This window comes from Desmodus rotundus, chromosome 8 (genome assembly GCF_022682495.2).
Source record: "Desmodus rotundus isolate HL8 chromosome 8, HLdesRot8A.1, whole genome shotgun sequence".
Lineage (NCBI taxonomy): Eukaryota > Metazoa > Chordata > Mammalia > Chiroptera > Phyllostomidae > Desmodus > Desmodus rotundus.
Window position 1 is genome coordinate 85,619,676 of NC_071394.1, and position 26,799 is coordinate 85,646,474.

A 26,799-nucleotide genomic window follows, 5' to 3' on the forward strand; every position below is an offset into this window, starting at 1 on the left:
GTGAAATAAAGAAAATCTACAGGGATCAACAGTAGAGTGGATGAACCTGAGAATCAAGTCAATGATTTGGAACATAAGGAAGAAATAAACAATCAGAACATCAAGAAGAAAAAAGAATAAAAAAAAAAAACAAGGATAGGCTAAGGAGCCTCTGGGACAACTTCAAACATACCAACATTTGAATATTTCATAGGGATGCTGGAAGGAGAAGAGGAAGAGCAAGAAATGGAAAACTTACTTGAAAAAATAATGAAAGAAAACTTCCCTAATTTGTTGAAGGAAATAGACATACAAGTCCAGGAAGCACAGGGAGTCCCAAGCAAGTTGGACCCAAAGAGGACCATACCAAGACACATCATAATTAAAATGCTAAGGATTAAAGATAAAGAGAGAATATTAAAAGCAGCAAGAGAAAAGCAGAGTTACCTACAAAGGAGTTCCCATAAGACTGTCAGCTGATTTCTCAAAAGAAACTTTCCAGGCATGCAGACAACTGTAATTGAATAACAATACAATTTTAAAAAAAGAAAAGAAACTTTCCAGGCAAGAAGGGTTGGAAAGAAGTATCCAAAGTGGTCAGAGGCAAGATGGTGGAGGAGTGAATGGAAGCCACAATAACCTTCTCCCAGGACCAATCTGGGATTACAACTGAATTGTGGAGAAATCACCTGGAACAAACAACTGAACAATAGTGAGAGAGAAGCCTTTTAATAAACTTGGACATAAAGAATCATCTTCAGCACAAACTGACTGGTAAGGAGTGCGGTAGAGACTTGAGAAGGCTGGCAGGGTGCCCACAGGTGGCAGCACCGGAGGGATAATTAAGCAACTGGTTGGATCCCCCTGAGAAGTGTTGGGTCTAAACCCTAACCTGGGAAATGTAGCCTAGAGCACTGGAGCCTCAAAAGCACACAGATAACAACAAGCAGCGAAAAGTGGCAGGCTTACTCACTGCCAGAGACAGGCAGCTGAAGACACAAAGAGCCATTTAAAGTGCAAATGCACAAATTTTCATTTGTAGCCACTTACCCTGGGCTCCAGCAAAGGCAGGGACCAAGTGGGCTAGAAACGCCTGAAGAGAGATGGGGGATGGAAGCCTTGGGGAGAGCTGAGAAATAGACACTGGGATCCCATTGCTGAGTCATCCCTCGTACAGCAGCAGCCAACCTGTTCAGGCAGACGACTCCCCTCAGAGCAGCAGCAGCATGAGGAGAAACAATATCCCCAACACCAGGAGGGATTCTGCCCTGCCCTACGGGGCTTAAGCCTGACTGCTGAGTGCAGAGTGACTAGATTAACAACTGAAGGAGACAGCCACAGACAGTAAATCCCTCGCAGTCTCAGAGCAGGCTGCCTACAGTCAGATGGGGTCAACATCTGAAATCTCCAGAGATGGATCTAGAAAGAAAAAGCAGTGGTAAATACTAGAGGCTACCTAGATGAAACCCACTATGGTCTTCTTCATGATTATTGATACTTTCTTTCCTGCATAGTTTTTAACATTCATTTCTTGTCAATCAAGTTAGTGCATATTAAGTCAGTAGATTTTATACTATAGTTTATTTCTCTCCTTTCTTACAGTAGTCTTAATCTCTTTACACCCTTATTAGTACTGGTTCATTTTCTGTTGATAGTAGGATTGTGGGGCAGGGAGTTATTTTTATGGATGTGGGTGTGTTCCTGGGGCTTTGTGGTTTTGTTCTGGCAGCACCTGCACAACAACATACCAGATGTGCTGAGTGGATTGACCCTAAGTCAACCAGCTAGAGGGAAGGACCCACCAGAGAATGACCCAACACCAATCAAAGCTCAGTTATATCCAGACAACCAACATAAAGGGCATCCCAAGAGCATCAAGTTCAGGATATTAATGAGACTGACCCACTGAATCTCACAGGTCTCCTACCATATTAGTTCACACCACAAACTCAGGGAGTCAAAACAGATCAATTTAAGAAGCAGAGGCAAACACAGTCTCACAAATAATGGAAAGACAAAGAAACAACCTCCAAACAAAAGGAAATGAGGAATCCTCAGAAAGAATGCTAAATGAAATAGAGGCAAGTCAACTATCAGATATTGAGTTCAAAACAATGGTTATCAGGAAGCTCAATGACCTCAGTGAGAATTACCAAAAAACTACTGGGAAGCTACAAGGAACTTACTGCTAATTACACCAGCATTAAAAAGGACATAGAAAATGTCAACAAGAGCCAAGAGGAAATGAAGAGTACAACTTCTGAACTGAAGAACACAGTAGAAGGAATCAAAAGCAGGCTAGATGAAGCAGAGGATTGAATCAGCGAGCTGGAGGACAAGGTAGAAAATCTCCCAGGAAGAGCTAAAAAAGGAAAAAAGACTCAGAAAGAATGAAGAGGGGTTAAGAGAACTGCAGAACAACATCATATGTAACAATATCCACATAATAGGGATACTAGAAGGAGAAGAAGAGCAAGGGATAGAAAACCTGTTTGAAAAAGTAATGATGGAGAACTTTTCCTAATTTGATGAGAGAAAAAGTCACACAAATGCAGGAAGCACAGAGGGTCCCAATCAAGAAGGAACCAAAGATGCTCACTCCAAGACACATCATAATGAAAATGGTAAAATTCAAAGACAGAGAGAATCTTAAAGGCAGCAAGGGAGAAATAGGAAGTAACATACAAGGGAGCACAGATAAGGCTAGCAGCTGACTTCTCAATGGAAACATTACAAGCCAGAAGGAACTGGAAAGGAATATTCCAAGTAATGAAAAACAAAGGCCTGCAACCAAGACTACTCTACCCAGCAAGGCTCTCAATTAAAATGGAAGGCCAAATAAGGAGTTTCCCACACAAAAGAAGACTGAAAGAGTGCACCTCCACCAAACCAGCACTGCAAGATATGCTACGGGGATTGCTTTAAGAAGAGAAGAAAAAGGGTGAGAGGGAGAGAGGAACGCAGGTACAAAGGGAGTAAAATGGCAATAAATAAGTACATGTCAATAATAACCTTAAATGTAAATGGATTAAATGCTCCAATCAAAAGACATAAAGTAGCTGAATGGATAAGAAAACATGACCCACACATATGCTGCCTACAAGAGACCCACCTCAGAACAAAAGACCTACACAGACTGAAAGTGAAGGGTTGGAAACAAATATTCCAAGAAAATGGACAGGGAAAAAAAAGCCAGGGTAGCAATACTTACATCAGACAAAATAGACTTCAATAGGAAGTCCATAAAAAGAGACACAGAAGGACACTTCATGGTACTCAAGGGAAGAATCCATCAAGAAGACATAAACATAGACATATATGCACCCAATATAGGAACACCCACATATATGAGGAAAATCTTGGACAATGTCAAGAAAGATATAGACAGTAACACATACTAGGGGATTTTAACACCCCACTGTCAAAAATGGATAGATCTTACAAACAAAATAACAACAAGGATACTGTGGCATTGAACAATGCCCTAGATCAAATGGACTTAAATATACAGAACCTTTCATTCTAAAGAACCACAATACTCATTCTTTTCAAGTGCACATGGAACGTTTTCAAAGGTAGACCATGTGATAGGACACAAAACAAGCCTCAACAAACTCAAGAAAATTGAAATCATATCAAGCATTTTCTCGGACATCTAGGGCTTGAAACTAGAAACAGAACTCAAGTGAAAAACACTAAACTTTGTGGAGATTGAATAGCATTATATTAAACAATGAATTTGTTAATAATGAGTTCAAGGAAGAAATCAAAAAGTTTCTGGAAACAAATGAAAATGAACTCAGAACACTTCCAAACTTATGGGACACAGCAAATGCAGTCCTGAGAGGGAAGTTCATAGTGATACAGGCCTACCTTAAAAAGATAGAAACATTTCAAATAAACAACCTAACCTTACCTCTATGAGAACTGGAAGAACAACAACAAACAAAGCCCAGAGCAAATAGTAGGAAGAAATAACCAAGATCAGAGCAGAATTAAATGACATAGAGACTGAAAGCACAATTTTAAGGATCAGTGAATCCAGGAGCTGGTTCTTTGAAAAGATAAACAAAATCGACAAGACTTTAAGTAGGCTCATCAAGAAAAAAGAGAGGACACAAACACAATCAGAAATGAAAGAGGAGAGATCACAACTGATAACAGAGAAATACACAGGATTGTAAGAAATTACTATGAAGAAATGTATGCCAAGAAATTTGAAAACCTAGATGAAATGGACAAATTTCTAGAAAAATATAATCTTCCAAAACTGAATGAAGAAGCAGCAGAAAGCCAGAACAGACCAATAACAGCTGATGAAATTCAAGCAGTAATCAAAAAACTCCCGACACACAAAAGCCCTGGACCAGATGGTTTCACAGGAGAATTTTACAAAGCATTTAAGGAGGAGCTAACCCTATCCTTCACAGACTATTCCAAGAAGACGGAAGACTCCCAAGCTCTTTTTATGAAGCCAGCAACATCCTAATCCCAAAACCAGATAAAGACACAATAAAGAAAGAAAACTATAGGCCCATATCACTGATGAACAGATGCTGAAATCCTCAACACAATATTGGCAAACCACATCCAGCAATACATTAGAAAGATCATATACCATGATCAAGTGGGATTCATCCTAGGGATGCAAGGGTGGTACAATATTCGCAAATCAATAGACATAATACATCACATAAACAAAAGGAAAGGCAAAAATCACATGATCATATCAGTAGATGCAGAAAAAGCATTTGATAAAGTACAACACACAGCCAACATCATACTCAATGGGCAAAAACTAAAAGATTTCCCACTAAGATCAGGAACAAGACAAGGATGTCCGCTTTCACAACTTCTATTCAACATGGTATTGGAAGTCCAAGCCACAGCAATCAGACAAAAAGAAATAAAAGGCATCCAAATTGGAAAGGAGGAAGCAACACTGTCATTGTTTGCAGATGACATGATAGTGTACATACAAAATCGAATAGATCCTACAAAAAAACTACTTGACCTAATAAGTGACTTTGACAAAACAGTGGGATACAATTCAGAAATTGAAGGCATTTTTTTGTACACTAACAATGAAATATCAGAAACAAATCAGGAAAAAAATCTCATTTGATATAGCAGCAAGAAAAATAAAGTACTTAGGAATAAACCTAACCAACGCAGTAAAAGACCTGTACTCAGAAAACTACACAACACTGAAGAAAGAAATTAAGGAAGACACAAACAAATGGAAGCAGGTACCATGATTATGGGTTAGAAGAGTTAACATCATCAAAATGTCCATACTACCCAAAGCAATTTGTAGATTCTACACAGTCTGTATTAAAGTACCAATGGGATATTTCACAGATAAAGAAGAAACATTTCAAAAATTTACATGAAACCATAAATGACCCAGAATAGCCGTAGCAATTTTCAGAAAGAACAACTAAGGAGGGATCACAATGCCTAACATCAAGCTATATTACCAGGTCACTGTAATGAAAACAGCCTGGTACTGGCATAAGAACAGACACATAGATTAATGGAACAGAATAGAGAGCCCAGAACTAAACCCAAGTCTCTATGGTCAATTCATATTTGACAAAGGGGGCAGAAGTATAGAGTGGAGTAATAGCCACTTCAACAAATGGTGTTAGGATATCTGGACAGCTACAAACATAAAAATGAACCTACCAATTTACACCATACAAGAACAAATTCAATATGGATAAAAGACTTAAATATAAGTTGCAATACCATGTAAGTCCTAGAGGAGAACATAGGCAGGAAAATCTTAGATATTTCACGCAGCAATATCCTCACTAATATGTCCCCTCGAGCAAGGGATGTAAAGGAAAGAAACAAATGGGACTTTATCAAAATAAAAAGCTTCTGCATGGCTAAGTAAAACATCAGCAAAATGAAAAGGGGACCAACGTATGCAATAATATATTTGCTAATGATACCTTGGACAAAGGTTTGATCTCCAAACTTTATAAAGAACTCACACAACTCCATTCCAGGAAGACAGACAACACAATCAAAAAATGGGCAAAGGATCTGAACAGACAATTCTCCAAAGAGGACATAACAGAGGTCCCAGAGACATATGAAAGAACGCTCAGCATCACTAGCCATCGGAGAGATGCAAATTAAAACCACAATGAGACACCACTGTACACTTTACACCAGTGAGAATGGCCATCATAACAAATCAACAAACAAGAAGTGATTGCGAGGTTGTGGCGAACACTGAACCCTAGTAAATTGTTGGTGGAAATGCAGACTGGTGCAGCCATTGTGGCAGACAGTATGGATTTTCCTTAAAAAACTGAAAATGGAACTGCCTTTTGACCTGGCAATTCCATTGCTGGGATTATACCCTAAGAATCCTGAAACACCAATTCAAAAGAACCTATGCACCTCAATGTTCATAGCAGCACAATTTATAGTAGCCAAGTGTTGGAAGCAACCTAAGTGCCCATCAGAAATGAGTGGATTAAATCGAAAAACTGTGGTACATTTACACAGTGGAATACTATACAGCAGAAAGAAAGAAGGAGCTCCTACCCTCATGACAGCATGGATGGACCTGGAGAGCATTATTTTAAGTGAAATAAGGCAGGTGGTGAAAGACAAGTGCCATATGATATGACCTATCAGTGGAACCTAATCAACAAAACAAACAAGCAAGCAAAATATAACGAGAGACACTGAAATAAAGAACAAACTGACAGTAACCAGAGGGTAGTGGGGAGGGGATAATGAAGGGGAAAAGGGTAAGGGTCGTCAAGGAACATGTATAAAGGACCCTTGGACAAAGCCAAAGGGGCGGGAGGTAGAGAGATGGCTGAGGTGGGGGGGAGTGGGAGGGGGGAAATGGAAACAAGTGTACTTGAACAACAATAAAAAAAAAGAAAAAGAAAATCAGTTGTCATGTTCATCACACATAATGTTCTATGAGTAAAACCAAATTGCTAAGTTTTGATTTTGTTTTATTCTTTATTGTACATTTTTAAAAAATTTTTTAAAAATTACAATTGACATACAATATTATATTAGTTTCAGGTGTACAACACAGTGATTAGACATTTAACTTACAAAGTGATAATCCCAAAAAATCTATTACCCATCTGGCCCTGTACATAGTTATTACAATGTTGTTGACTCTATTTCCTATGCTGTAGTTAATTATTTTGTTTAAAAAAAAACAAACTCTTTACTGACATATAACCTGCACCAAAATGTGCGCATATCAAAAGGCTGTACATGAAGCTTTTCTAAAATGAATGAACCCATGTACCAACATGCAAATCAGGAACTGGAATGTTATCGAATCTCCCACTTGTGCTTCTTCCCAGTCATGACCTTTCTCATGGTAAATACTACCTTCATTTCTAACACTAATTAATTCTGCTTGTCTTTTAACTTTATATAAATGCAACCGTCTAAAATGTACTAGTTTGTGTCTGCCTTTTTTTATTCAACATTATGTTTCAGAGCTTTTATCTATGTGCTGAGGATAGAAACAGTTTGTCATTCTTTATTGTTGTTTTATGTTCCATTATATGAATATGTGGTTATGTCATAATAGATATCTGTTTTGTTTTTCTATTTTATAATTTTAAAGTAAAACTATAAGAGTTTTATTTAAAACAAAAAATTTAAAAAAATATTCAAAGTGATGAAAAGCAAGGACCTACAACCTAGATCTCAAGCAAAGCTATCATTTACAATTGAAGGGGAGATAAAGTGCTTCACAGACAAGGTAAAACTAAAGGAGTTCATCATCACGAAGCCATTATAATATGAAATGTTAAATGGACTTATTTAAGAAAAATAAGATCAAAACTATGAATTTTAAAATAGTAATAAATTCACAACTATCAGCAATTCAATCTAAAAAACAAACTTAGCAAACAAGCAAAAGAAACAATCATAAATATGGAGATCATTTGGAGGGTTATCAGTTGAGGGGGGAAGCAGAATAGGAGAAAAGGTGCAGGAATTAAGAAACGTAATTGGTAGGTACAAAGTAGACGGGGATGTTACGAACAGTATATGAAATGGAGAAACCAAAGAACTTACATGCATGACCCATGGGCATGAAGTAAGGTGTGGCATTGCCAGAGGGAATGGAAGGTGCTGGGTGGAATGGGGCAAAGGGGAAAAATTGGGACAACTGTAATGGCATAATGAATAAACTACAAAAAAAAAGAAGAAAAGTAGAAACTACTTCTATACTGACTAAAGGGAAATGATGAAGAATATTTTGGCACGTGTACTTAATGGAGTATGTTTATGAATCTGTGGTGAAGTGAACATGCTATAAATAAATAAATAAATAAATAAATAAATAAATAACCAGAAATACCAAAAAAAAGTCAGTGTTGGATTATTCGGTTTTGTAGGCTAGTAAAGATCGTGTTAGATTAGTTTAAATAGAACTTTTTCTAAAGCTGTGGGGTCTTAATGAGCAGATTTTCTGTTTCCTTAACACCTGGTACTGTCATGAGAAAGGGTTTATGCTGCTCTTGATCAAGAACTCATGTTAAGGTGTATTTTCCTTAGAGAGCTGTCATTTCATCTTAAAATTTGTGTAAGTTAATCTTCATACTTTGGTTAATATAAGGAAAAATCATTTCCATTAAAATGTCATTCCAATTTTATGCTACAGTCAGAAAGCTGTGACACACACAGCATAACTTGGAGGTATATTTCGAGCTGTGTAGATCTTTAGTTTTCTTAGTGGACATACTGGGTAAGATACTTGATTCTTGGAATTCAGTAGAGTTGTAGGTCTGTTTCGGACTTTTATTTTAGAATCATTGAATATAACTGCTGGAAGTGACTTTAAGTGATGATCTTATGTTTTTATTGCCCTTATTTTTTGTTAAGGAAATTGAAAACCTTAGGTTAATTAGAAGGGTAATTATGGATGGTCCTGGGACTAGATCTTATTGCTTGTGGCTTCTTTTTCCTCAGATCAAAACTTTTTCCTGAAGATCACACTCAGTGAACCATCTTTCACATGTAATCATTATGTTGCTTATGTGGAACTGCAGTCATTTGTTATGTAGACAAACTGACAATATATGTTTACTGACAATGAGCTTGTAGGGAATCAGGATTGCTCTTCCCTAAGGTATCATTTTCTGCAAGGCAAATGTGGAAAATCTGGTTGCCACTCTGTAGTGCCTCCTTTCCTCTGATAATAACGGTGAGGTCAGGATGGAGAACAAAGGTTCTCAATAAACTCAAATAAGGAGTTGACATTTCTTTAATAATCTTTCATATGTGAATGGACAGATTATTGAAACATAAAATGGTAACCATTTATCTCAGTTCACAAGGACGCTATTAAAGCCTTTTTGCCCTGGTCAGCTAGCTTCCTGACTAATTCTTTACAGCTTATAGATGCAGCTGGTCACTGGGAAGTTCTCACAGCATGCCCATGATTTGAGAATGGAGCCAGCTGGGTAGGGATTTAAGGCTATGGGAGCTTCATTATTTCCCTTCCACAAAGGTTAACATTCCTTACATTTTCCGGATGCTACAATATTTCTTTCTTAAAACCCATTGCATTTTCCTGTTCTATTTTACTGTCTCAGAGAAATAAGTTTGTACTTCAGTTGATTTTTTAAAAGATAATGTCTTCTAAAAAAGAAAAAAACTAAACCATCAGCATATACATCTGTTGAACTAAAGCAATGCTAGAAGTATTTTTTTTTTCAGGTTTCAATTGTTTTCCTTATTTTTAAATTATCTGCTTTAAAAAGTAAAGAAACTGAGATGAGCCACCCTCTAGATCCCCTTGTTTCTTCCCTGTACCACCATGATAGATTAGTTTCTATAATTGCATTTAGGTGTACATACTGAGTTGCTTTTTAAAGAACTTGAACATATTATCAAGTTTCTACTTCCTTTGTTGAGAACTTCATGTGCTAAAGTACTTCTGTGCATAAAATAAGTAATAATAAAATCCTGAGTACATTTTATATTTAATAATATCTTATTAATTTTAAATATAGTAAGCAGGAACAATCTGAGTGACAAGCTACTTCATGTGTCTTTTACTTTTTATAGTATTCACAGTTTTTTGTTTTTTGTAATTATCGCCTGACAGTTTAGGTAGAGTTTACATGTTTTAAGAGGTTTGCTAAAATGATTAAAGGTTAAAAGTTTATTTTTAATTAACATGATTAAAATAGTAAGTTTATCACTGGGCTCTTCCATTAGGATGTCTTGTTTTAAAAAGTCTCATTGTGACCCTGACTGGTGTGGCTCAGTGAGTTGGGTGTCATCCTGCAAACCAAAAGTCGCTGGTTCGATTCCTGGTCAGGGTACTTGCCTGTGTTGTGGGCCAAGTCCGTAGTGGGGGGCATGTGAGAGGCAACCAACCAATATTTCTCATGCACATCGATGTTTCTTTCCCTCTCTTTCTCCCTCCCTTCTCCTCTCTCTAAAAAGTAAATGAATAAAGTCGTTTTAAAAAGTCTGATTGTGAAATACAAAACATATACAAACTCCAAAAAGCCCCCTCATGTCCCCTCCCAAATGTAATCACCAATACCCTAATTATAGTAATAAGTTTCTTGCTTCTTTATGGTTTTATTACCCAACCATGCATCCCTAAACACTATAGTTTTACCTGCTTTTTTATAAACTATATAAATGAATTTGAACAATATGTATTATTTTGTACTTGTCTTCCTTTGCTCATTATTATGCTTGTGAGTCTGCATTACATACAAACATTTTTTTTTTTAATTTTAATTACACGGGGAAAATGGAATAGGAAAGATAATAGAGGGACTTAAGAGTTCAAATGCACGTTTTACTAATGGCTTTGCCAGTTCACCAGGGGAGATGGCTTTGATCGAGTCACTTGGACTCTCATGATCTCCTCTTTTTCTTTTCTAAAACGTGATAGAATGGATGTAAATGGTTGCTAGGACCCCTGCCACTCTAACATTTGATAAAACTGGATAAATAAGTGTTACACTGTGCTATCCTTAATTTCTTTTATTTATTTTTTTTCATTAGGTTGTCTTGGAGATACCCAGTTTTGTTTCAGATTTCGACAGTCTTCTGGGAGAAGGGTGTCACTGCATTGTTTCCTGGATCAATTTGACAAAGATTTACCAGTTTACTTAAAGGTTGGAAAAGTAGTAATAGAAGAAAGTCCATGTGAGAGGAAACTTTAAAACTCAGTTACTTATTACAGCATTCAGAAATATTTTGCTTTTGTTTTGTCAATATATCACACTGATGGATTCCCTGAGTCTGATTCACAAAGATTCAGTGTATGAATGAAAGAGACTTTATAAAGTTACGGTTCTTGAAACGGAATGCCCATTGTGAATTATAGAAAGTGATTTCTTTCATTTGTTAATAACTCTGTTCAGATGTGGAGGTAGGGTGGTACTATACCAGTACATATCATCCAGAGTTGAGGATTCCCTGTGGTAATCCCTACCTACCTTACGATAGAATTACAGTTCTCTTTTTGATTTTTTAATAAGCTTTGTTTTATACTTTATTAAAAACACTTTTAATAATTCAAGTGATTCCAGAGTGTAGGTTTCTGTTTTGTAGTGTGCATGAAGACTATTTCCATCCGAATGTCCTATCAGACATTCAATGTGAACTTGACATAGTTTGCCTAAAATCAGCATTTACAGTTTACCTACTTGATTCCACTAATTACAGGAACCCACTTCTAGTTAGCAAAGGTATTACCTTTAAATATCTCTTATAGCCATCTACTCCTTTCCACGACCTTTTACTATCACTATTAACATATTCTTTCAACTGATGATAATAATAGCTACATGTATTAGACCTTTTTATATTCTAGGCGCTGTATTAATGAGCATATATTATTTCATTAGTCTTCCCTGTGTTATTCTGAGAGCATTCCTTTTACAGTTGAGGGAGTTAAGGGCTGTTGAGGATATGAAATTTGCCCAAAGACATTCCAGTGCAGTATATCTTACACAGTGTTGCCAGCCAAAGTGTACATATATATTACCTAAAGATAAATAAAATCTAAAATGACTACCTATTATTTAATGAATAAAGAGCTAATTATATTACTATTTCCTAGTCCTCACTTTTTGGGCCTTTCAAAATAAGGCCTTTACCTTTCCAGTTTCCAGCTTTATACCCTTTCTATATATGTGCCATATTTTAGCCAAAATGAACTATTTTTATCTTGCTTTTTCCTGGGATAGCTTGTATTTTTTCTGTGTCTCTGTGTTTTTGCTGAAATTCCTGTACCTCTAAACCTGGAATGTCTTTGTCTTTGTTTAAATCATATACATCCTTCAATGCCCAATTCAAAATCAGCTATCTCCGTGAAATCTTTACTGAGCCACATAGAGTTAATCTCTTCCCCTTTGGCCTGTCTCTAATACTTTGTGCTTTTTTCATGGTGCCTGCGCTCCTATTCCATAATGGTCATTTTTGTACTTTTCCCTCTTGTATTGTGATCTCCTTAAGGAACTGTGTCTTCTGCATCTTTCTATCTTCTCTAACACAGTGCCTTGTTCAAAGTAGATGATCAATAAGTATTTATTTAAAGAATAACAAATAAGGAACTGGGCTATAATTTATTCTATTAGGATGTTAAAAGTTCTTAAATTTGTTGGAATGTAATCACCTTTCAAATTGCATGTTGGTAAACATTCCAGTGTTTCATCATTATTGGGTAAAATGTAACTAGCTGTGTAAGATTCACATTGGCATGTAACTCCTTTTATTTTCTCTCTTGAAATTTTGTATTAGGACACCTCATTTTGTTAACACTGACAAAGTATGGGCAGGATTTAAAAAAAAAAACTTAAATAAGACATTGGGGAAAACCAATGTGTTTCCTAACTCCTGTTAACTAGTACAGATATGAATAAAGAACATAAGTAGAGTAAGTTATAGAGGGAAAACATGACTTTAGTATGATTATTTCACCTTTGTGCAAGTTAGCAGATTTTCCTCTGGCTGTTGTCATGATTATTGTTCGTTTTGGTGGAAGAGCATAACTAGCTCTGTGTGTATACCTCATGACTCTGCTCAGGTTTATAAGGGAACCTAATAATGATAAAGAATGGCTATATATAATTTTTTATTTATTGCTTTTTTATAGAAGGATCCTGCTTATTTTTATGGATATGTGTATTTCCGACAAGTTCGAGACAAAACTCTAAAAAGAGGCTACTTTCAGAAGGTAATTTTCATAGATACTATAATAGAAAAAATATTTTTATATTGTGGTTAGAAAGATAGAAACTGTTAGAATGAATAGTCTTTAAAGCCTTTGATATTTTATTTTTAAACATACTAGAATTTATATTTTATCTTTATTTTTTAGATTATAGAGACCTATTCCTAGATTTTTACCTGCTATTGAATTTTACACTTCTGCTATCCCTGTACTAGTAGATTCCTGACAAAAAGTTATACTTTTTTATGAAACCGTCAAAAGTTATAAGAATCTGCTTAATTTTTACATTTTAGAATAAGGGAAAGAATGAACAGTATAATATAGTTACAACTAATACAAACCTGCAGTATCTTTTTTGAAGAGTCAATAAACATACCTCAGCAATATCTTAGAAATAGTTTTTACTCTAAATGTACAATCTTTTACTTTCTTTAAAAAAGTTAGTTGATTTCAATTCATTCCCTGGTAATGGAACACACTTTTACCTTTGTAACCAGAATATGCCCTGACCAGTAATTGGTGCTGGATGGAAAGGTAAAAAACAGTTTTCAAGAAAATAGATTAAAAAAAATAAGATTCGATTCTATATCTAAAGTGATTAAACTATAAAGTCACAATTTCTAAGTATGTGGCTATCACCATTGAACTCTAAAATATTGGGGGAAGTAGGAGAGTGCAAAGTGGGGATAAATGGTGATGGAAAGAAACTTGACTTGGAGCGATAAATACACAATACAATATACAGATGATGTATTTATACAATTGTACCCTTGAAACCTATATAATTTAAAAAATTTAAAACCCTCACCCAAGGGTATGTTTATTGATTAGAGAGAGAGAAACATCCATTGGTTGCCTCCTGTATGTGTCCTGACCAGGGATCGAAACTGCAGCCTAGGTAAATGCCCTGACTGGGAATTGAAATCACAGCTGTATTGGTGTATGTGACGATGCTCTAACCAGCTGAGCCACCCAGCCAGGGTGAAAACCTATATAATTTAAAAAAATGTTACATAGAGGAGAAAGCTAATATGGTGGCCTAGGTAAACAAGGATCGCACCTTTGCACAACCACATTGAAATTAACAACTAAACCAGGGGAAAACCATTATTCAGAAATGCCAGAAATCAAGCTGAATGGGAATATAATTCCTATAACTACAGAATTAAAGAAGAAACCACATCGAGACTAATAGGAGGGGCGGAGACACAGAACAAGTGGTCCCACATCCACATGTGGCAGATAGAAATTAGGAGGTATATCTTGGGAGCTAAGGGTTCCAGCCCTATAACAGGCCCCCCAGCTCAGGGTTCAAGTGCCAGAAAGGTAAGTCCTCATAACTTCTGGTTGTAAAAACCAATGGGGATTGAGGCTATGGAAGACAAAACTTTGGATTCGCAAGCAGCTCCTTTTAAAGGGCCCATGCACTGACTTACTCAGATTCATTCCCTCTGAGCTCTAGCAACAGCAGCTTTAAAGGCACCAGAGACATACAGGAAGGAACTGAAGTGTCTGGGACCAGGACAAGAACTGGGGGGCAGCTTTCTCCCAGACAGAACTGCTGTCAGAGGCCATTGTTCTTTTCTGAGCCTTCACCCCACAGAGCTGGCAGGTGGGCGCCATATCTGACTCCATCAGCCTCTTTGCCCCGCCCTGGTGATTCTCTGAGGCTCTGCTCCACCCAAGCTGTTTCCATTGGCTTTCTCCTACAAATAGCTTTTCTTTGCTTTTGCTTCAGATTTTCCTAAATCTTCTCAAATAAGCAGCATCTCTCCTCAGTGAGATTGGTAATTCTTGCTAGATAGCCCCAGGCCTGGCACTAGCAGCAGCTGGCCTTGGTTCATAGCTTGGCCTAGCTTGGGTATCTCCAAGCCCAGCACAAGTAGCAGCCATCTGCAGATAACTTTGTAGCTTATGCCAGGGTGCCTCAGACAGGACACAGGTAATGACTGACCTTGGCCTGCACCTCCCGGGAAGCCCCAGAGCCTGCACCCCCAGTGGACAGCTACAGACCATGACAGACCACCACCACCCAACCACCTCCACAAGCGATACACTCAAGGTGGGGACTCAGTAGGCACCAGAGCCCTGAAAAAGTAAGTTCTGCTCTGTGGAGTTGGCCCCTGCACAGCTAATCCTCAACAGTGGTCAGAGGTGGTGGTTGTGGTCACAGCCAGTACTTATAGTTGATAGGCCTGGGTAAATCCCTCCCATTGACGTGCCAACAGCAGTCAAGGCTCAACTACAAGAGGAGGGTATACACAACCCACAAGCTGGGTGCACCTTGAGTACCCATCTTGGGTGATGGGAAGCTGTGCCACTGAACCCTACAGAATATCTACTGCATTAGGCCACTCTACCTTCAAGACAGGGAGTTGTAGCCACTCTACCTAATACATAGAAACAAACACAGGGAGGCTGCCAAAATGAGAAGACAAAGAAATATGGCCCAAATGAAAACAACAAAACTCCAGAAGAAAACTAAACAAAATGGAGACAAGCAATCTACTAGATACACAGTTCAAATGCTGGTTATAAGCAGTCTCGGTGAACTTGGGGGAAGAGCAGATGAACTCAGAATGTCAACAGCATAAAAGACATGAAAACCATAAAAAATAACCAGTGAGAAATGAAGGCAACACTAATTGAAATGAAGAACAACTTGCAGGAATCAACAGAGTGGATGATGCCGAGATTCAAATCAGCGATTTAGAATGTAAGAAAGCAAAAAACACCCAATCCGAACAGTGAGAAGAAAAAAAGAAACTAAAAAAACCAAGGATATTGTAAGAATCATCTGGGACAACTTTAGATGTACCAATATTCACATTGTGGAGGTGCTGGAAAGAGAAGAGAGCAAGAAATTGAAAACCTATTTGAAAAGATGATGACAGAAAAACCTCCCTAATTTGGTGAGGGAAATAGACATGCAAGTCCAGGAAGCACAGAGAGTCCCAAATAAGGTGAACTGAAAGAGGCCCACACCAAAACTCACCATAATTAAAACGGCAGAGGTTAAAGACAAAGAGAATCTTAAAAGCATCAAGAGAAAAGCAGTTAGTTACCTACAAGGAGTTTCCATCAGACTGTCAGCTGATTTCTGAAAAGAAACTTTGCAGACTAGAAGGGATTGGCAGAAAAATTCAAAGTGATGGAATGAAAGGACCTACAACCAAGATTACCCAGTAAAGCTATCGTTGAGATTCAAAGGGCAGATAAAGAACTTTCCAGACTAGGAAAAACTGAAGGAGTTCATCATCACCAAGCCATTATTATATGAAATGTTAAAGGGACTTACTAAAGAAAATGAAGATCAAAAATATGTACAATAAAATGGCAATAAATGCATATTTATCAACAATTGAATCTAAAATAAATAAATAAATAGAAGCAGACAAGCAGAATAGAAACAGAATCATAGATGCAGAGAATATTTTGATGGTTGCCAGATGGGAAAATCAGGGCAAAAAAGGTGAAGAAATTAAGAAGTACAAATTGATAGTTACAGAATAGTCATGGGATGTAAAGTGTGACCCGTGGACATGGACAGGAGTGTGGGGATTGCCTGAGGGAGTGGGGTGGGTGCTAAAGAGGGAAAAGATGGGACAGCTGTAATAGCATACTCAATAAAATATAATTTAATAAAACCCTCTATCATTTTATTAACCAAAGTCACTTCAATAAATTCAGTAAAAAATAGAAAATAGTCATAAGTCTTAGTTTGAAAAAGCATCACAATTTGACCTTTTCTGAAAACAAGAATTCACCTACCTAATTTCTCTTTTGCTAATGACAGTAGGAGCTAGGCTTTGGAAATTATCTGTAACATTATTCTGTTTATAGGAAATTCTTTTTTCTGGAAAATGCATTTCTGTGAGTATGCTTTTATGTTCTTAAAGTACAGTAATGAGTTAAAACTTTCTGCATTTTGCAACTGTAGTTTTATGTTTCCTTTAAACCATCTACTAGAAAAGCCTTTGTATTTCAAAATCCATAGTTTTTGCTGAGTTTAGCTTGTTAAGTAATTGATTATGTAAGAAATGACAAACTTAAATTATCATCATTAGGAAATTTAAAAAAACATTGTTTCTTTTTTCCTTCCAGTCCTTGGTTTTGATCAGCAAACTACCTTATATTCATTTTTTTCACACTGTACTCAAACAGATTGCACCAGAGTATTTTGAAAAGAGCAAACCTTATTTGGAAGCAGGTAAGTTAAACATTGTATGATTTAAGTACTTTTGTGAAGGAGTTTTAAAAATTCTACTGGAAATGATCTGATAAAAATTGACCTAAAAATTAGTTAAGAATTTTAGGGTGGGAGAGAGATGTAATACTATTCTTCTGGTATCTTTTCCTAGACACATCAAAGACTATCATTTATTATCTCCTTTTGTATCATAGGCTAATAATGAACAAATACTGAGTTGACTCACTACTATTAAATAGGAATTCTTATGTTATTTGATACAGAGAGAAGGCCTCTGCCAGGTGGGGTGCTTTTGCAGCTAATTTTAGGAATAATAAATGAATAGAAAAACTTCCTTTAAACCAATTATTTTGTTGCTTTAGCAAATTTATTGACCAATTTGTATCCTAGAATAGGTGTATTTCTGGTGTATTTGCACTACTTTTACTTTACTTTTACCTTTTATCTTCCATCCTTCCTGGTATGTTTTTCCTGCTCTATGGAAAGTAGAGTTTTAATTCCTAATATGCTATTTTTCATATTTTAATATTTCTATTTATCCTAAGGAAGTATTTTGTTATTTTTTTTTCAGCTTGTAATGATGTCGATCGATGGCCTGCCCCAGTGCCAGGGAAAACATTATACCTGCCTATTATGGGGGTGGTAATGAAGGTAATTGCTTATATTTCATTTGTCTCCTTTTTAAAAGATCTCTAGGACATTCACACATGAGTTTTGCTTTTTAACTTCCTAATAACATTCAGTTCTGTTATTGCTTTCACTAGGGTTTTGCTTTGTTTTGTTTTATGTGGAGAGTTACGGAGATACCACAATTCATCATGCTGCACAGAACCCTTAGTCAGCCAACTCCGGGGCCACCAACCCCATCATCCTGTAGAGTTTGCATAAGGGGCTCGTTCTTATATAATGCATGTGAGTGTAAATGCCACCTAAAATTCTCCCATGCCGTGGCCCCCAGAGATGAATGGTATTGCAGAATACAGTAGAATGTGTGTGAATTACTTAAATTAAAAGAAATTAAGAAAGCCTTTGGTTTTTAGTCTTAAATTGTCTTAACATGTAATGTCAGACTAAACATGTCCATCCTATTAAGTTTTCTATCTTTCATTTTAAAAAATAAATTAGCATTTTGCTCTCAGGCTTTGTATGAATGTGATCTAAATGCTTTTGCAGTTCATTTTCATGTTGGACTTATTTTTGGCAATGCTCTCTCTTTAGATGTGCTTATTTCTGTAGGAGCTGTGTTTTGTTTTGTTTTTTCCCTTAGAAATCATCAAAAGTAGTACTTGTACTTCTGGGTTCAGAGTTCTCATGGTTTCCTATGATATTTATCCCATAGTTTGGAAAGCTTGAGAGGGCGTGTTTGGGTGTGTATATTAATGAAGCAAATAATGGAACAATAAATAGGAAGTGGTATGAAGTTGATGTCCTTTTTCTGTTTTTCAACACATTTGCTTATTGAATTAGTGATTTCTGTATGTATAGGAGTGTGGAGACCTTGGTTCACTTACTTCCGCTGTGACTGAAAATAAGTATGACTTTATTTTTTAATCTGACATAAATACTTTGTTTTTATGGGTTTTTAGGCATTGCTGAGTGTACCTTCCTAGCAGCAGGATAGAGCACTTCTGATCCCTCATTGTGGTGGGACTGGCAAATTAGAGAAAGGACATTCATTCTTTTGTTGCCCAAGTTAATTTCTTCTTTCTCTTTAAGGTACGGATCCCCACGTGTCATGACAAACCTGGGACAACTCAAATAGCGCAGTTAACTCAGCAGGTAGAGTGGTACCGCGATGGAATAATTCAGCACGTAGTCTCCTTAACAGAAGTTTTAAACTAGCAAATGCAGTTTCTTGGGTTTATGATACACTTCTGAATATCACTGAAATATCCTAATAAAAATTTTTAAATGAATTGATAATAAACTTCCTGATGTTTCTCAGATGTTTCTTGTTCTTTCTCTAGTAGATACTGTCAAGAACTCAGAATTTATACTGTGATTGTTAGGACAAGGGGAAAGTAAATATTATTTTTCAACAAGATTTAATTCTAACAAAGCCTCTTAAAGAATGGTCAGCAGTCCTCCGTTTTTAGGAAGCTTAGTCAAAAGGATTCTGTAGTTATGATTGCCTTTCATTTTTCCCCAAGCTACATATGTTTATGGGTGGGGTTGAATTTTTTCATTTGAAATAGGACTCCTATTGTTCTTTGAATTGAATAAAATGGAGAGCAGAAGGAAAGCTAATTTTGCCTGTTACATATATCAACTAGTATTACGTTACCATTTCATATAGTTGTGAATTAATCTGACTATTGAGTTAGTGCTTTAACTGTGGAATTTGTGTTTCCTTGACCTGCTGTGTTAGGGGAGATTGGTGAAGACACATTCTCTTTGTGGCTTCTCTTTGAGGAGGAGAATCTTGTAAGATAGGGCAATATGCTTACTGATCATGAGATGAATAGCCATTTTAAAAATCAATTTCTGTAAATGTTCGTGACATCTCTGTTTTTTCTTTTCTATATCAGGCAGACACACACATATCTGTTATTTTACCTACTGTTCATGAGGTAGATCTTTTCAGGTAAAGAGTAAAAAATTTTAATTGTCTTTTCTGTTTTGCTTTGTGATGTTAATTTCTTTAGAAAATGAATGTTCTTATATGAAATCTGGAAAAATTGGAAGAAAATAATCATTATGTTTCACATGTTATAAGCCAGTGGTTTGTCCCTGACTGCATGTTCGGAAAATTTGGATATGGATTGGGATATGTTACATGGTAGAAACAAATTGTTTTGGGTTGATGTGAGAATGGTATTATAATGATGGGGGAAAAAAAGTGCACTTACTTTTTTTGGAGATGCATTTTAAAGTATTTTGAGGTGAAATATCACGCAGTTTGTGTTTTATTTTAAAGTACTTCACTAAGAAAAAAATAATTGAAGTAAAAATGGCAAAATACTGTCAACACTAGACAATATGTATAAAGGGGTTCTTACACTATTATCTTTATTTTTCTGTATGTTTGCAACTTTTCTAAATGCAAAATTTAAAAAAACCAGATATGATGTAGCGCTTAAAAAAGAAAGAAGGAAAAAGTACTGATGTTTATGGTTTACACAGAGCAGCTAAATAAAAATCTTAGAATTGGTGCCCAAGTTCTAGCTCCTGAGTGGTTTCCTTGAGAAACCACTATTATAAACGGGCAATTACTAAATACTAATATGTGTAATCAGGAGTCATGTGAAAGACTTTGAATGGGTTTTTTATTTTTGACTGATTTTAGAGAAAGGGGTGGGGGGAAAAGAGAGAGAGAGAAACTTCAATTTGTTGTTCTACTTATCTATGCATTCATTGGTTGATTCTTGTATGTGCTCTAACTGGGGATCGAACCTGCAACCTAGGTATATTGGAACAATACTCTAACCGACTAAGCTACCTGGCCAGGAACAAATGGGTTTTGGTTGGATTTATTTCATATGTGGGTTTTGTGTGTGAGTATGAGTGTGTGTGACCTTCAAACTGCATGGAATACTGCTTCAAAGATTGATTAATTTTATATGCTAGATTTGTGTTATGCACTGACCCTAGTACAGCCCAGTAATCCCACTTTCAGGTATTTTCCCAATAAAAATGAAAACATATCTACACAAAGAACTGAGTGCAAATGTTTATAGCAGCTTTATATACCAGCCTAACACTGGTAAATGGATAAACAAAGTGAGATATATGCATGTGCAGGCACTACTACTCCGCAGTTTAGAAAAAGGATGAAGTATTGATGTAGTCAGCAACATGGATGATTCTCAGAAGCATTATGCTTAGTGAAATAGCTAGATGTTAAAGAGCTACTTACTGAATGTTTCCATTTATACAATGTTCTAGAAAAGGCAAAACTATAGGGACAGAAATCAGATTAGTGGTTGCCTGGGAGTAGGAGAGGGAAATGGATTACAAAAGGGATGAGAAAATTTTGGGGGGTCATGGAACTTCTGTATCTTTGGCAAGGGTGAATTTTACTCTATGTAAGCTATAAATCTTAAAAACAAATTAATTTTCTTTAAAAAATAAGTGTAGCATTCTTACAATGAAAAGGAGAAGTGTCCCCCAAATAAATGAAAATAACAGGAAATATGTACTGAGGGGGATTCATACTATTAATAGTTTTGATACTTAATTCATTAAGGAATAAATTGAACAACTGGCAAAGTTAATAGAGAATTTGGTTACCAGACATACTTTCTTCTGAACTACTAAGTATAAAAGTCTTAATGCATTTTTATCATCAATCATCTTTGCTTTTATAGTAATTAATTCCACGACTAACACCTTTGAAGAGTATGTATCTTTTCTCATGAATATGAAGTACATGTTGTTATTTTTTTAAAAAAGAACAAGTTAGTATGTTGTTTTTTAATTTTTGTTATTCAAGAGGTGAGAAAACCAAACTTTGAAGAATACCTTACACAGAGATAGTACCGTGCCAAGCATTTAATATCTGATGATGGATTAATGCTTTGTCCATGACAACACTGTTTTGGGTAGGTAGAGCTTACATTTTACCTTTGTTAGTGTAAACGAGAGTTTAAATGGTTATCAGTTATATTAAAGGTAATATTTTTATACAAAGACAGAGCTTGTGGGCAAAGGGCAGACCTGGAAAGATGTTTGAAGTTGAGAGACAGATGCAGTTGAATGTAGGGGCCAGTTTCCCTCCTTTCACCAGGTCAGGGCTTGCTAGACTACTGCTACTTCCGGACCATGCCTTTGGTTTTTCTCTCTCTGTTGATCACAGAAATAGTCTTCTCATTCAGTTATTAAGTTGAGCTTGGAATTCAGGGACAGTTTTCTGTCAAAAGAGACTGATACTCTCTTGCTTAGAGTCCAGGACATTTCACCTCATGATTATTTAGTGACCTACAGTCCGTTCTTTGTACAGCGAGAGGCATGTAAGTTATGTGTCCCCTTTTTCCCTCCCCCTAACTGTGGATCAAAAATACTTTCTTTTAAAGTTACATTGCCGCTGATTAGTACTATATAGTAGGCCTATGATGATCGTATCTGTACTGAACATGTGTAGACTTCTTGTCATTAAACCCTAAACTATATACTATAACAACTATTTACATGGAATTTATATTATATTAGGTATTATAAGTAATCTGGAGATAATTTAAAGTGTGAGAGCATGTGCATAGGTTACAGGCAAATACTATGCTATTTTATATAATGGACTTGATCATCTATGGATTTTGGTATCTGCAGTGGTCATGGACTCGATCCCCTATCAATACCGAGGGACAACTGTATATATATATTTAAAATATAAAAAATATATTTAAAATTATAATATATGTAAAATTTTGAAACAATCACAAGTTTACAGAAAACTGGTAAGCACAGTACAGAAGACTTTTTTCTCTGAACCATTTGATTTTAGTTGGAAACCTGATGCCTCATCACCCCTGAATAAGTGTCTGTTTCTGATAAATTAGGACACAATGCAACTATCAAACTTGGAAAATTAACATTGATAGATTAGTATCATCTAATACTAAGACCCCATGCAAATATCAACAGTTGTCACAATAACACTTGGTTGAGAATTATCTGTAGTATTTAGTTGTCATGTCTCTAGGCGCTCTCTCTCAGGCCGGCGCGGCTCTTCAGTCCTCCTTTCATGCTTGCAAGCCTGCCATTCTTGCGGATTACAGGACAGTTATTTGATTCAGGCTCTGCGTAAGGAAGTCGCACACAAGTTTGGCTTCCTTGTTACTGATTATGTTCACTTTGATCACTTGATTAAAGTGGTGTTCTCTGCCTTGGCTGGTGTGGCTCAGTTGGTTGAAACATTGTCCCGTAAATTGAAAGGTTGCTGGTTTGATCCCCAGTCAGAGCACCTACCTACCTTGTGGCCTCCTCCTGGTGTGGCACGTATGGGAGGCAACTGATCGATATTTCTCTCTTGCACCAGTGTTTCTCTCTCTCCCCCCTCTCCCACCTCTATAAAAGCAATGAAAGAAATATCCTTGGGTGAAGATAAAAAATAAAATTAAAGTGGTGTTCTCTAAGCTTCTTCATCGATAAATATTCTTTTTCCTTATAATTAATACGTGTAATTAAGTATTTTGTGGGGAGATACTTTGAAAGTATGCATATTAGTTATTTATTGCTGTATAATAAAAGATCCCAGTACTTAGAATCTTGAATGAACAAACATTATTTCACACAGTTTCTGAGGGTCAGGAATCTGGGAAACGCTTAGCAGGATGGTTCTAGCTCTGGGTCTGTTACGTGATTGCAGTCAAGATGTCAGCTTAGGTTTAGTCAGCAGGACAACTGGGGCTGGAGATCTGCTTCCCTAGATGGCTTAACTTACTTGGCTGTTGGTGGATGGAGGTCACAGTTCCTTGTCCCTCTTGGTAGGAGGCCTCATTCCTAGCCATGTGTGCCTCTGCATAGGGCTACTTGAATGTTCTCACATCAGCAGGTGACCTGAAGGAAGGCTGAAGCCACAATGACTTTTACGACCTAGCCTTCAAAGTTGTACATGGTCACTTTACCTTATTCTGTTCATTACCTGTGAGCCACTAATTCAGCCCATACCTAAGAAGGGGAGAATTAGGCTCCATGTTTTAAAAGGAGTGTCAGTAAATTTGTAGCAATATTTTAAAACACCACACTGTGTGGACTTTCTATTTCCTGTTTTATTCAACTGGTTATTAAAATCCATAATTGTCATCTATTTTGATCTTCAGGTTATCCTCACTTTTACCAATGAGAACCATTTCAACCTGGCCTCTCTTTCTTTGACATATTCTTGTCATTCTTTAAACACTTTCTTGCTTTCTGGTGTAAGATGTTTCAGGCTTATTTTTTTAATTCAAAATTGATATATAATTCACACACCATAATATTTACTCTTATAAAGTACACAATTCAGTGGCTTTTAATAGTCACAAAGTTGTGCAACCGTCACTACTATCTAGTTCCAGGACATTTTCATCACCTCAAAAAGTAACCCTGTACCCATATTAGCAGTTACTCCCCACTCTCTGTTTCCCCACTCTCTGGTTCCCAGCCTTCTTTCACTTAGCGTATTGTTTTCATGGTTTATTCATACAGTAGCATGAATTATTACTTCATTCTTTTTATGGTTGAATAATTTTCCATTGTGTAGATATATATCACATTTTATTTATTCATTAATTCATCAAAGGACATTGGGATGGTTTCTTACATTTTCGCTATAATGTATAATGCTACTATGAACTTATGTCTTTGTGTGAACATTTATTTTAAGTTCTTGTGGGTTCCACGATTGTCTTTTATTTTCTCTTGCCCATTGCCGGAATCAGCTATTTCTCCAAAGAGCTTTGGCTTTTTTTTTTTTCCAGTGGAGATTAGGATTTAGAAGCCAAGAGCTGGTCACTAGTTGTGCTCATTGCTATTGGGTATCATTGGTTTTAGGCCATCTTAGTGAACAGAGCTAAGGAATATTATATGTGTGTGTGTGTGTGTGTATCTGTGAATACATGCATACATGCCTGTTCATATATGTGTGCTTTACACACATATTTATGCCTATTTCTATATAAATTGAAAACCATAAAGTCACACTAATACTGCCCATCCCAATCCAACATGACAGGGTTCACTCTAGTTTTCTTCCTTTCCGTGTGTGTGTTTCTTTTCTCTGAGTAACTTCCGCCTGCCATTCTTAACTTAATTATTGATCAGTCCCCTGTTAGTAACTAATCTCCGTCTCTGCTGCAGCCCTCTTCTGTGCAAATGCCTCTCTTACCTCTCTTGGGCTTTGTCTGACACCCCAGACCCAGCTGCCCTTCTTCATGGACACCCTCTTTATCCTGTTCAGGCTCTGTTCCATGCCAGATTGACCCCCACATGGTTACGCTCCTACCCCAGTCAGGGCTCCATATCCCACACTGGGCCACGTCTCCATTTGGATCCCATCCTCACGCTGCTTGTACTCTGACTTGCGACGCCCGGCCAATGCTCATATGGATGCCGTCCTTATCCTACTTGCATTCCTGCACCTCACTCCAGGCCACCTCTCCATGTGGACACCCTCACTTCCCTGCTCTGACACCCCACTGCCCCTTCATATCCCTCATGCTTCCTGGACTCTGTCATCCAAACCAGATCACCCCCACACATTTACACCTCACCACATTTGGATTCCAACAGCCACCCCTCCACCTGGCTGTGTACCTTATCTCAGATAAGCCCTGACTCTCCCTCTCTGGACCAACATGGCTCTTTCTCTCCTGGCAGATTCCTACCGTGAACTGTGCTGTGCTGTCGGATTGAATTGTTTAGGAACAAAAGAGGAAAAAGAGCTCTTTTGCCTTATCCTTGAACTATTACTTGGGTTTTTTTTTTTTTATCTTCCTTCACATTTGTTTCCTTTTCTTTGAATAGTTAAAATTTACTTTTCCTAACCTCCATCTCACAAATTTGTTGCATATTTTTGCACTTAAATGTCATTCCTTTCCTTTTTTAAAAATATGTTTTCAAGTAGGTTGACTGGTTATGATTTTTATGAGTAGATAGTAGTCCCTATCTACTCATAAAAATCATTACCCTATCAGGAAGAAATTACTAAATAAGTAAAAGTTACCAAATGTCTGAGGCTAATTCATATACCAGAGTTTTGTCCTGATAGGCATCCACCTAATAACAGGGTTGCTATAAAAATGTGCAGCATTTCTGTATGAGGAGGATATGTCTAGGAAATCATTATGTTGTTTAGTATTAGAACTCCCACTTGTGATATGTTTTCATCATTTTTTAATAGGGAAAGCATTTGTTTTTAAACTAAGCACCACCATATTTCATATGAATTTGTATATCAGGTCAAGATACAAAGAGCTAAAAAAATTATATCAATGTGAAGTTTTTAGAGTGATTATGTAAGAACTTAACAAGTTGGTTTCAATAACAGTATTTCTACTGTGTAAACACCTTTCAGATGCTTCTGCCCAGTTTTTCTTCATAGTCAGATGCTTTGGGAGCTGGTGCTGTTGGGGGAGCCCCTTGTGGTCATGGCACCATCACCTTCAGAGTCTTCAGAGACCGTATTGGCACTTGTTAAGTGAGTACATATATTTGGTTCATGATGGTGATACTTGGCAGCACTTTCCCATCTGTTATGTGTTTGTACATTCATTGCATTTATCCGCACAACAGCCTTGTAAGAAGGTGTGGTGCTCACCATAGCACCAATTTATGGATGAGAAAATTAGTTCAGGCTTCATGAGGGCTGGGATCATGTTCTTGTTTTTATGTGCAACAAGCACGTTCATTCACTTACACCCGTGATTTTTCAACTGGTGTGCTGCAAGAATTTTAAAAACATGCCATACTTGACCAT

At 36.8% G+C, this 26,799-nt stretch overlaps 1 protein-coding gene across 4 annotated transcripts in view; it reads left to right on the forward strand.

Moving 5' to 3' along the window:
• Positions 1-26,799, forward strand: part of DENND6A (DENN domain containing 6A) — a 60,250-nt gene that overhangs the window by 16,143 nt on the left and 17,308 nt on the right. For all 4 annotated transcript variants that reach the window (XM_045192331.2, XM_045192332.2, XM_024556384.4 and 1 more), the window contains 7 exons: positions 11,020-11,132; positions 13,118-13,198; positions 17,300-17,405; positions 17,977-18,056; positions 19,122-19,184; positions 19,934-19,989; positions 26,398-26,520. In XM_045192331.2, the coding sequence (XP_045048266.2) occupies positions 11,020-11,132; positions 13,118-13,198; positions 17,300-17,405; positions 17,977-18,056; positions 19,122-19,184; positions 19,934-19,989; positions 26,398-26,520 (622 nt within the window). The remainder of the gene's footprint in view (positions 1-11,019; positions 11,133-13,117; positions 13,199-17,299; positions 17,406-17,976; positions 18,057-19,121; positions 19,185-19,933; positions 19,990-26,397; positions 26,521-26,799) is intronic.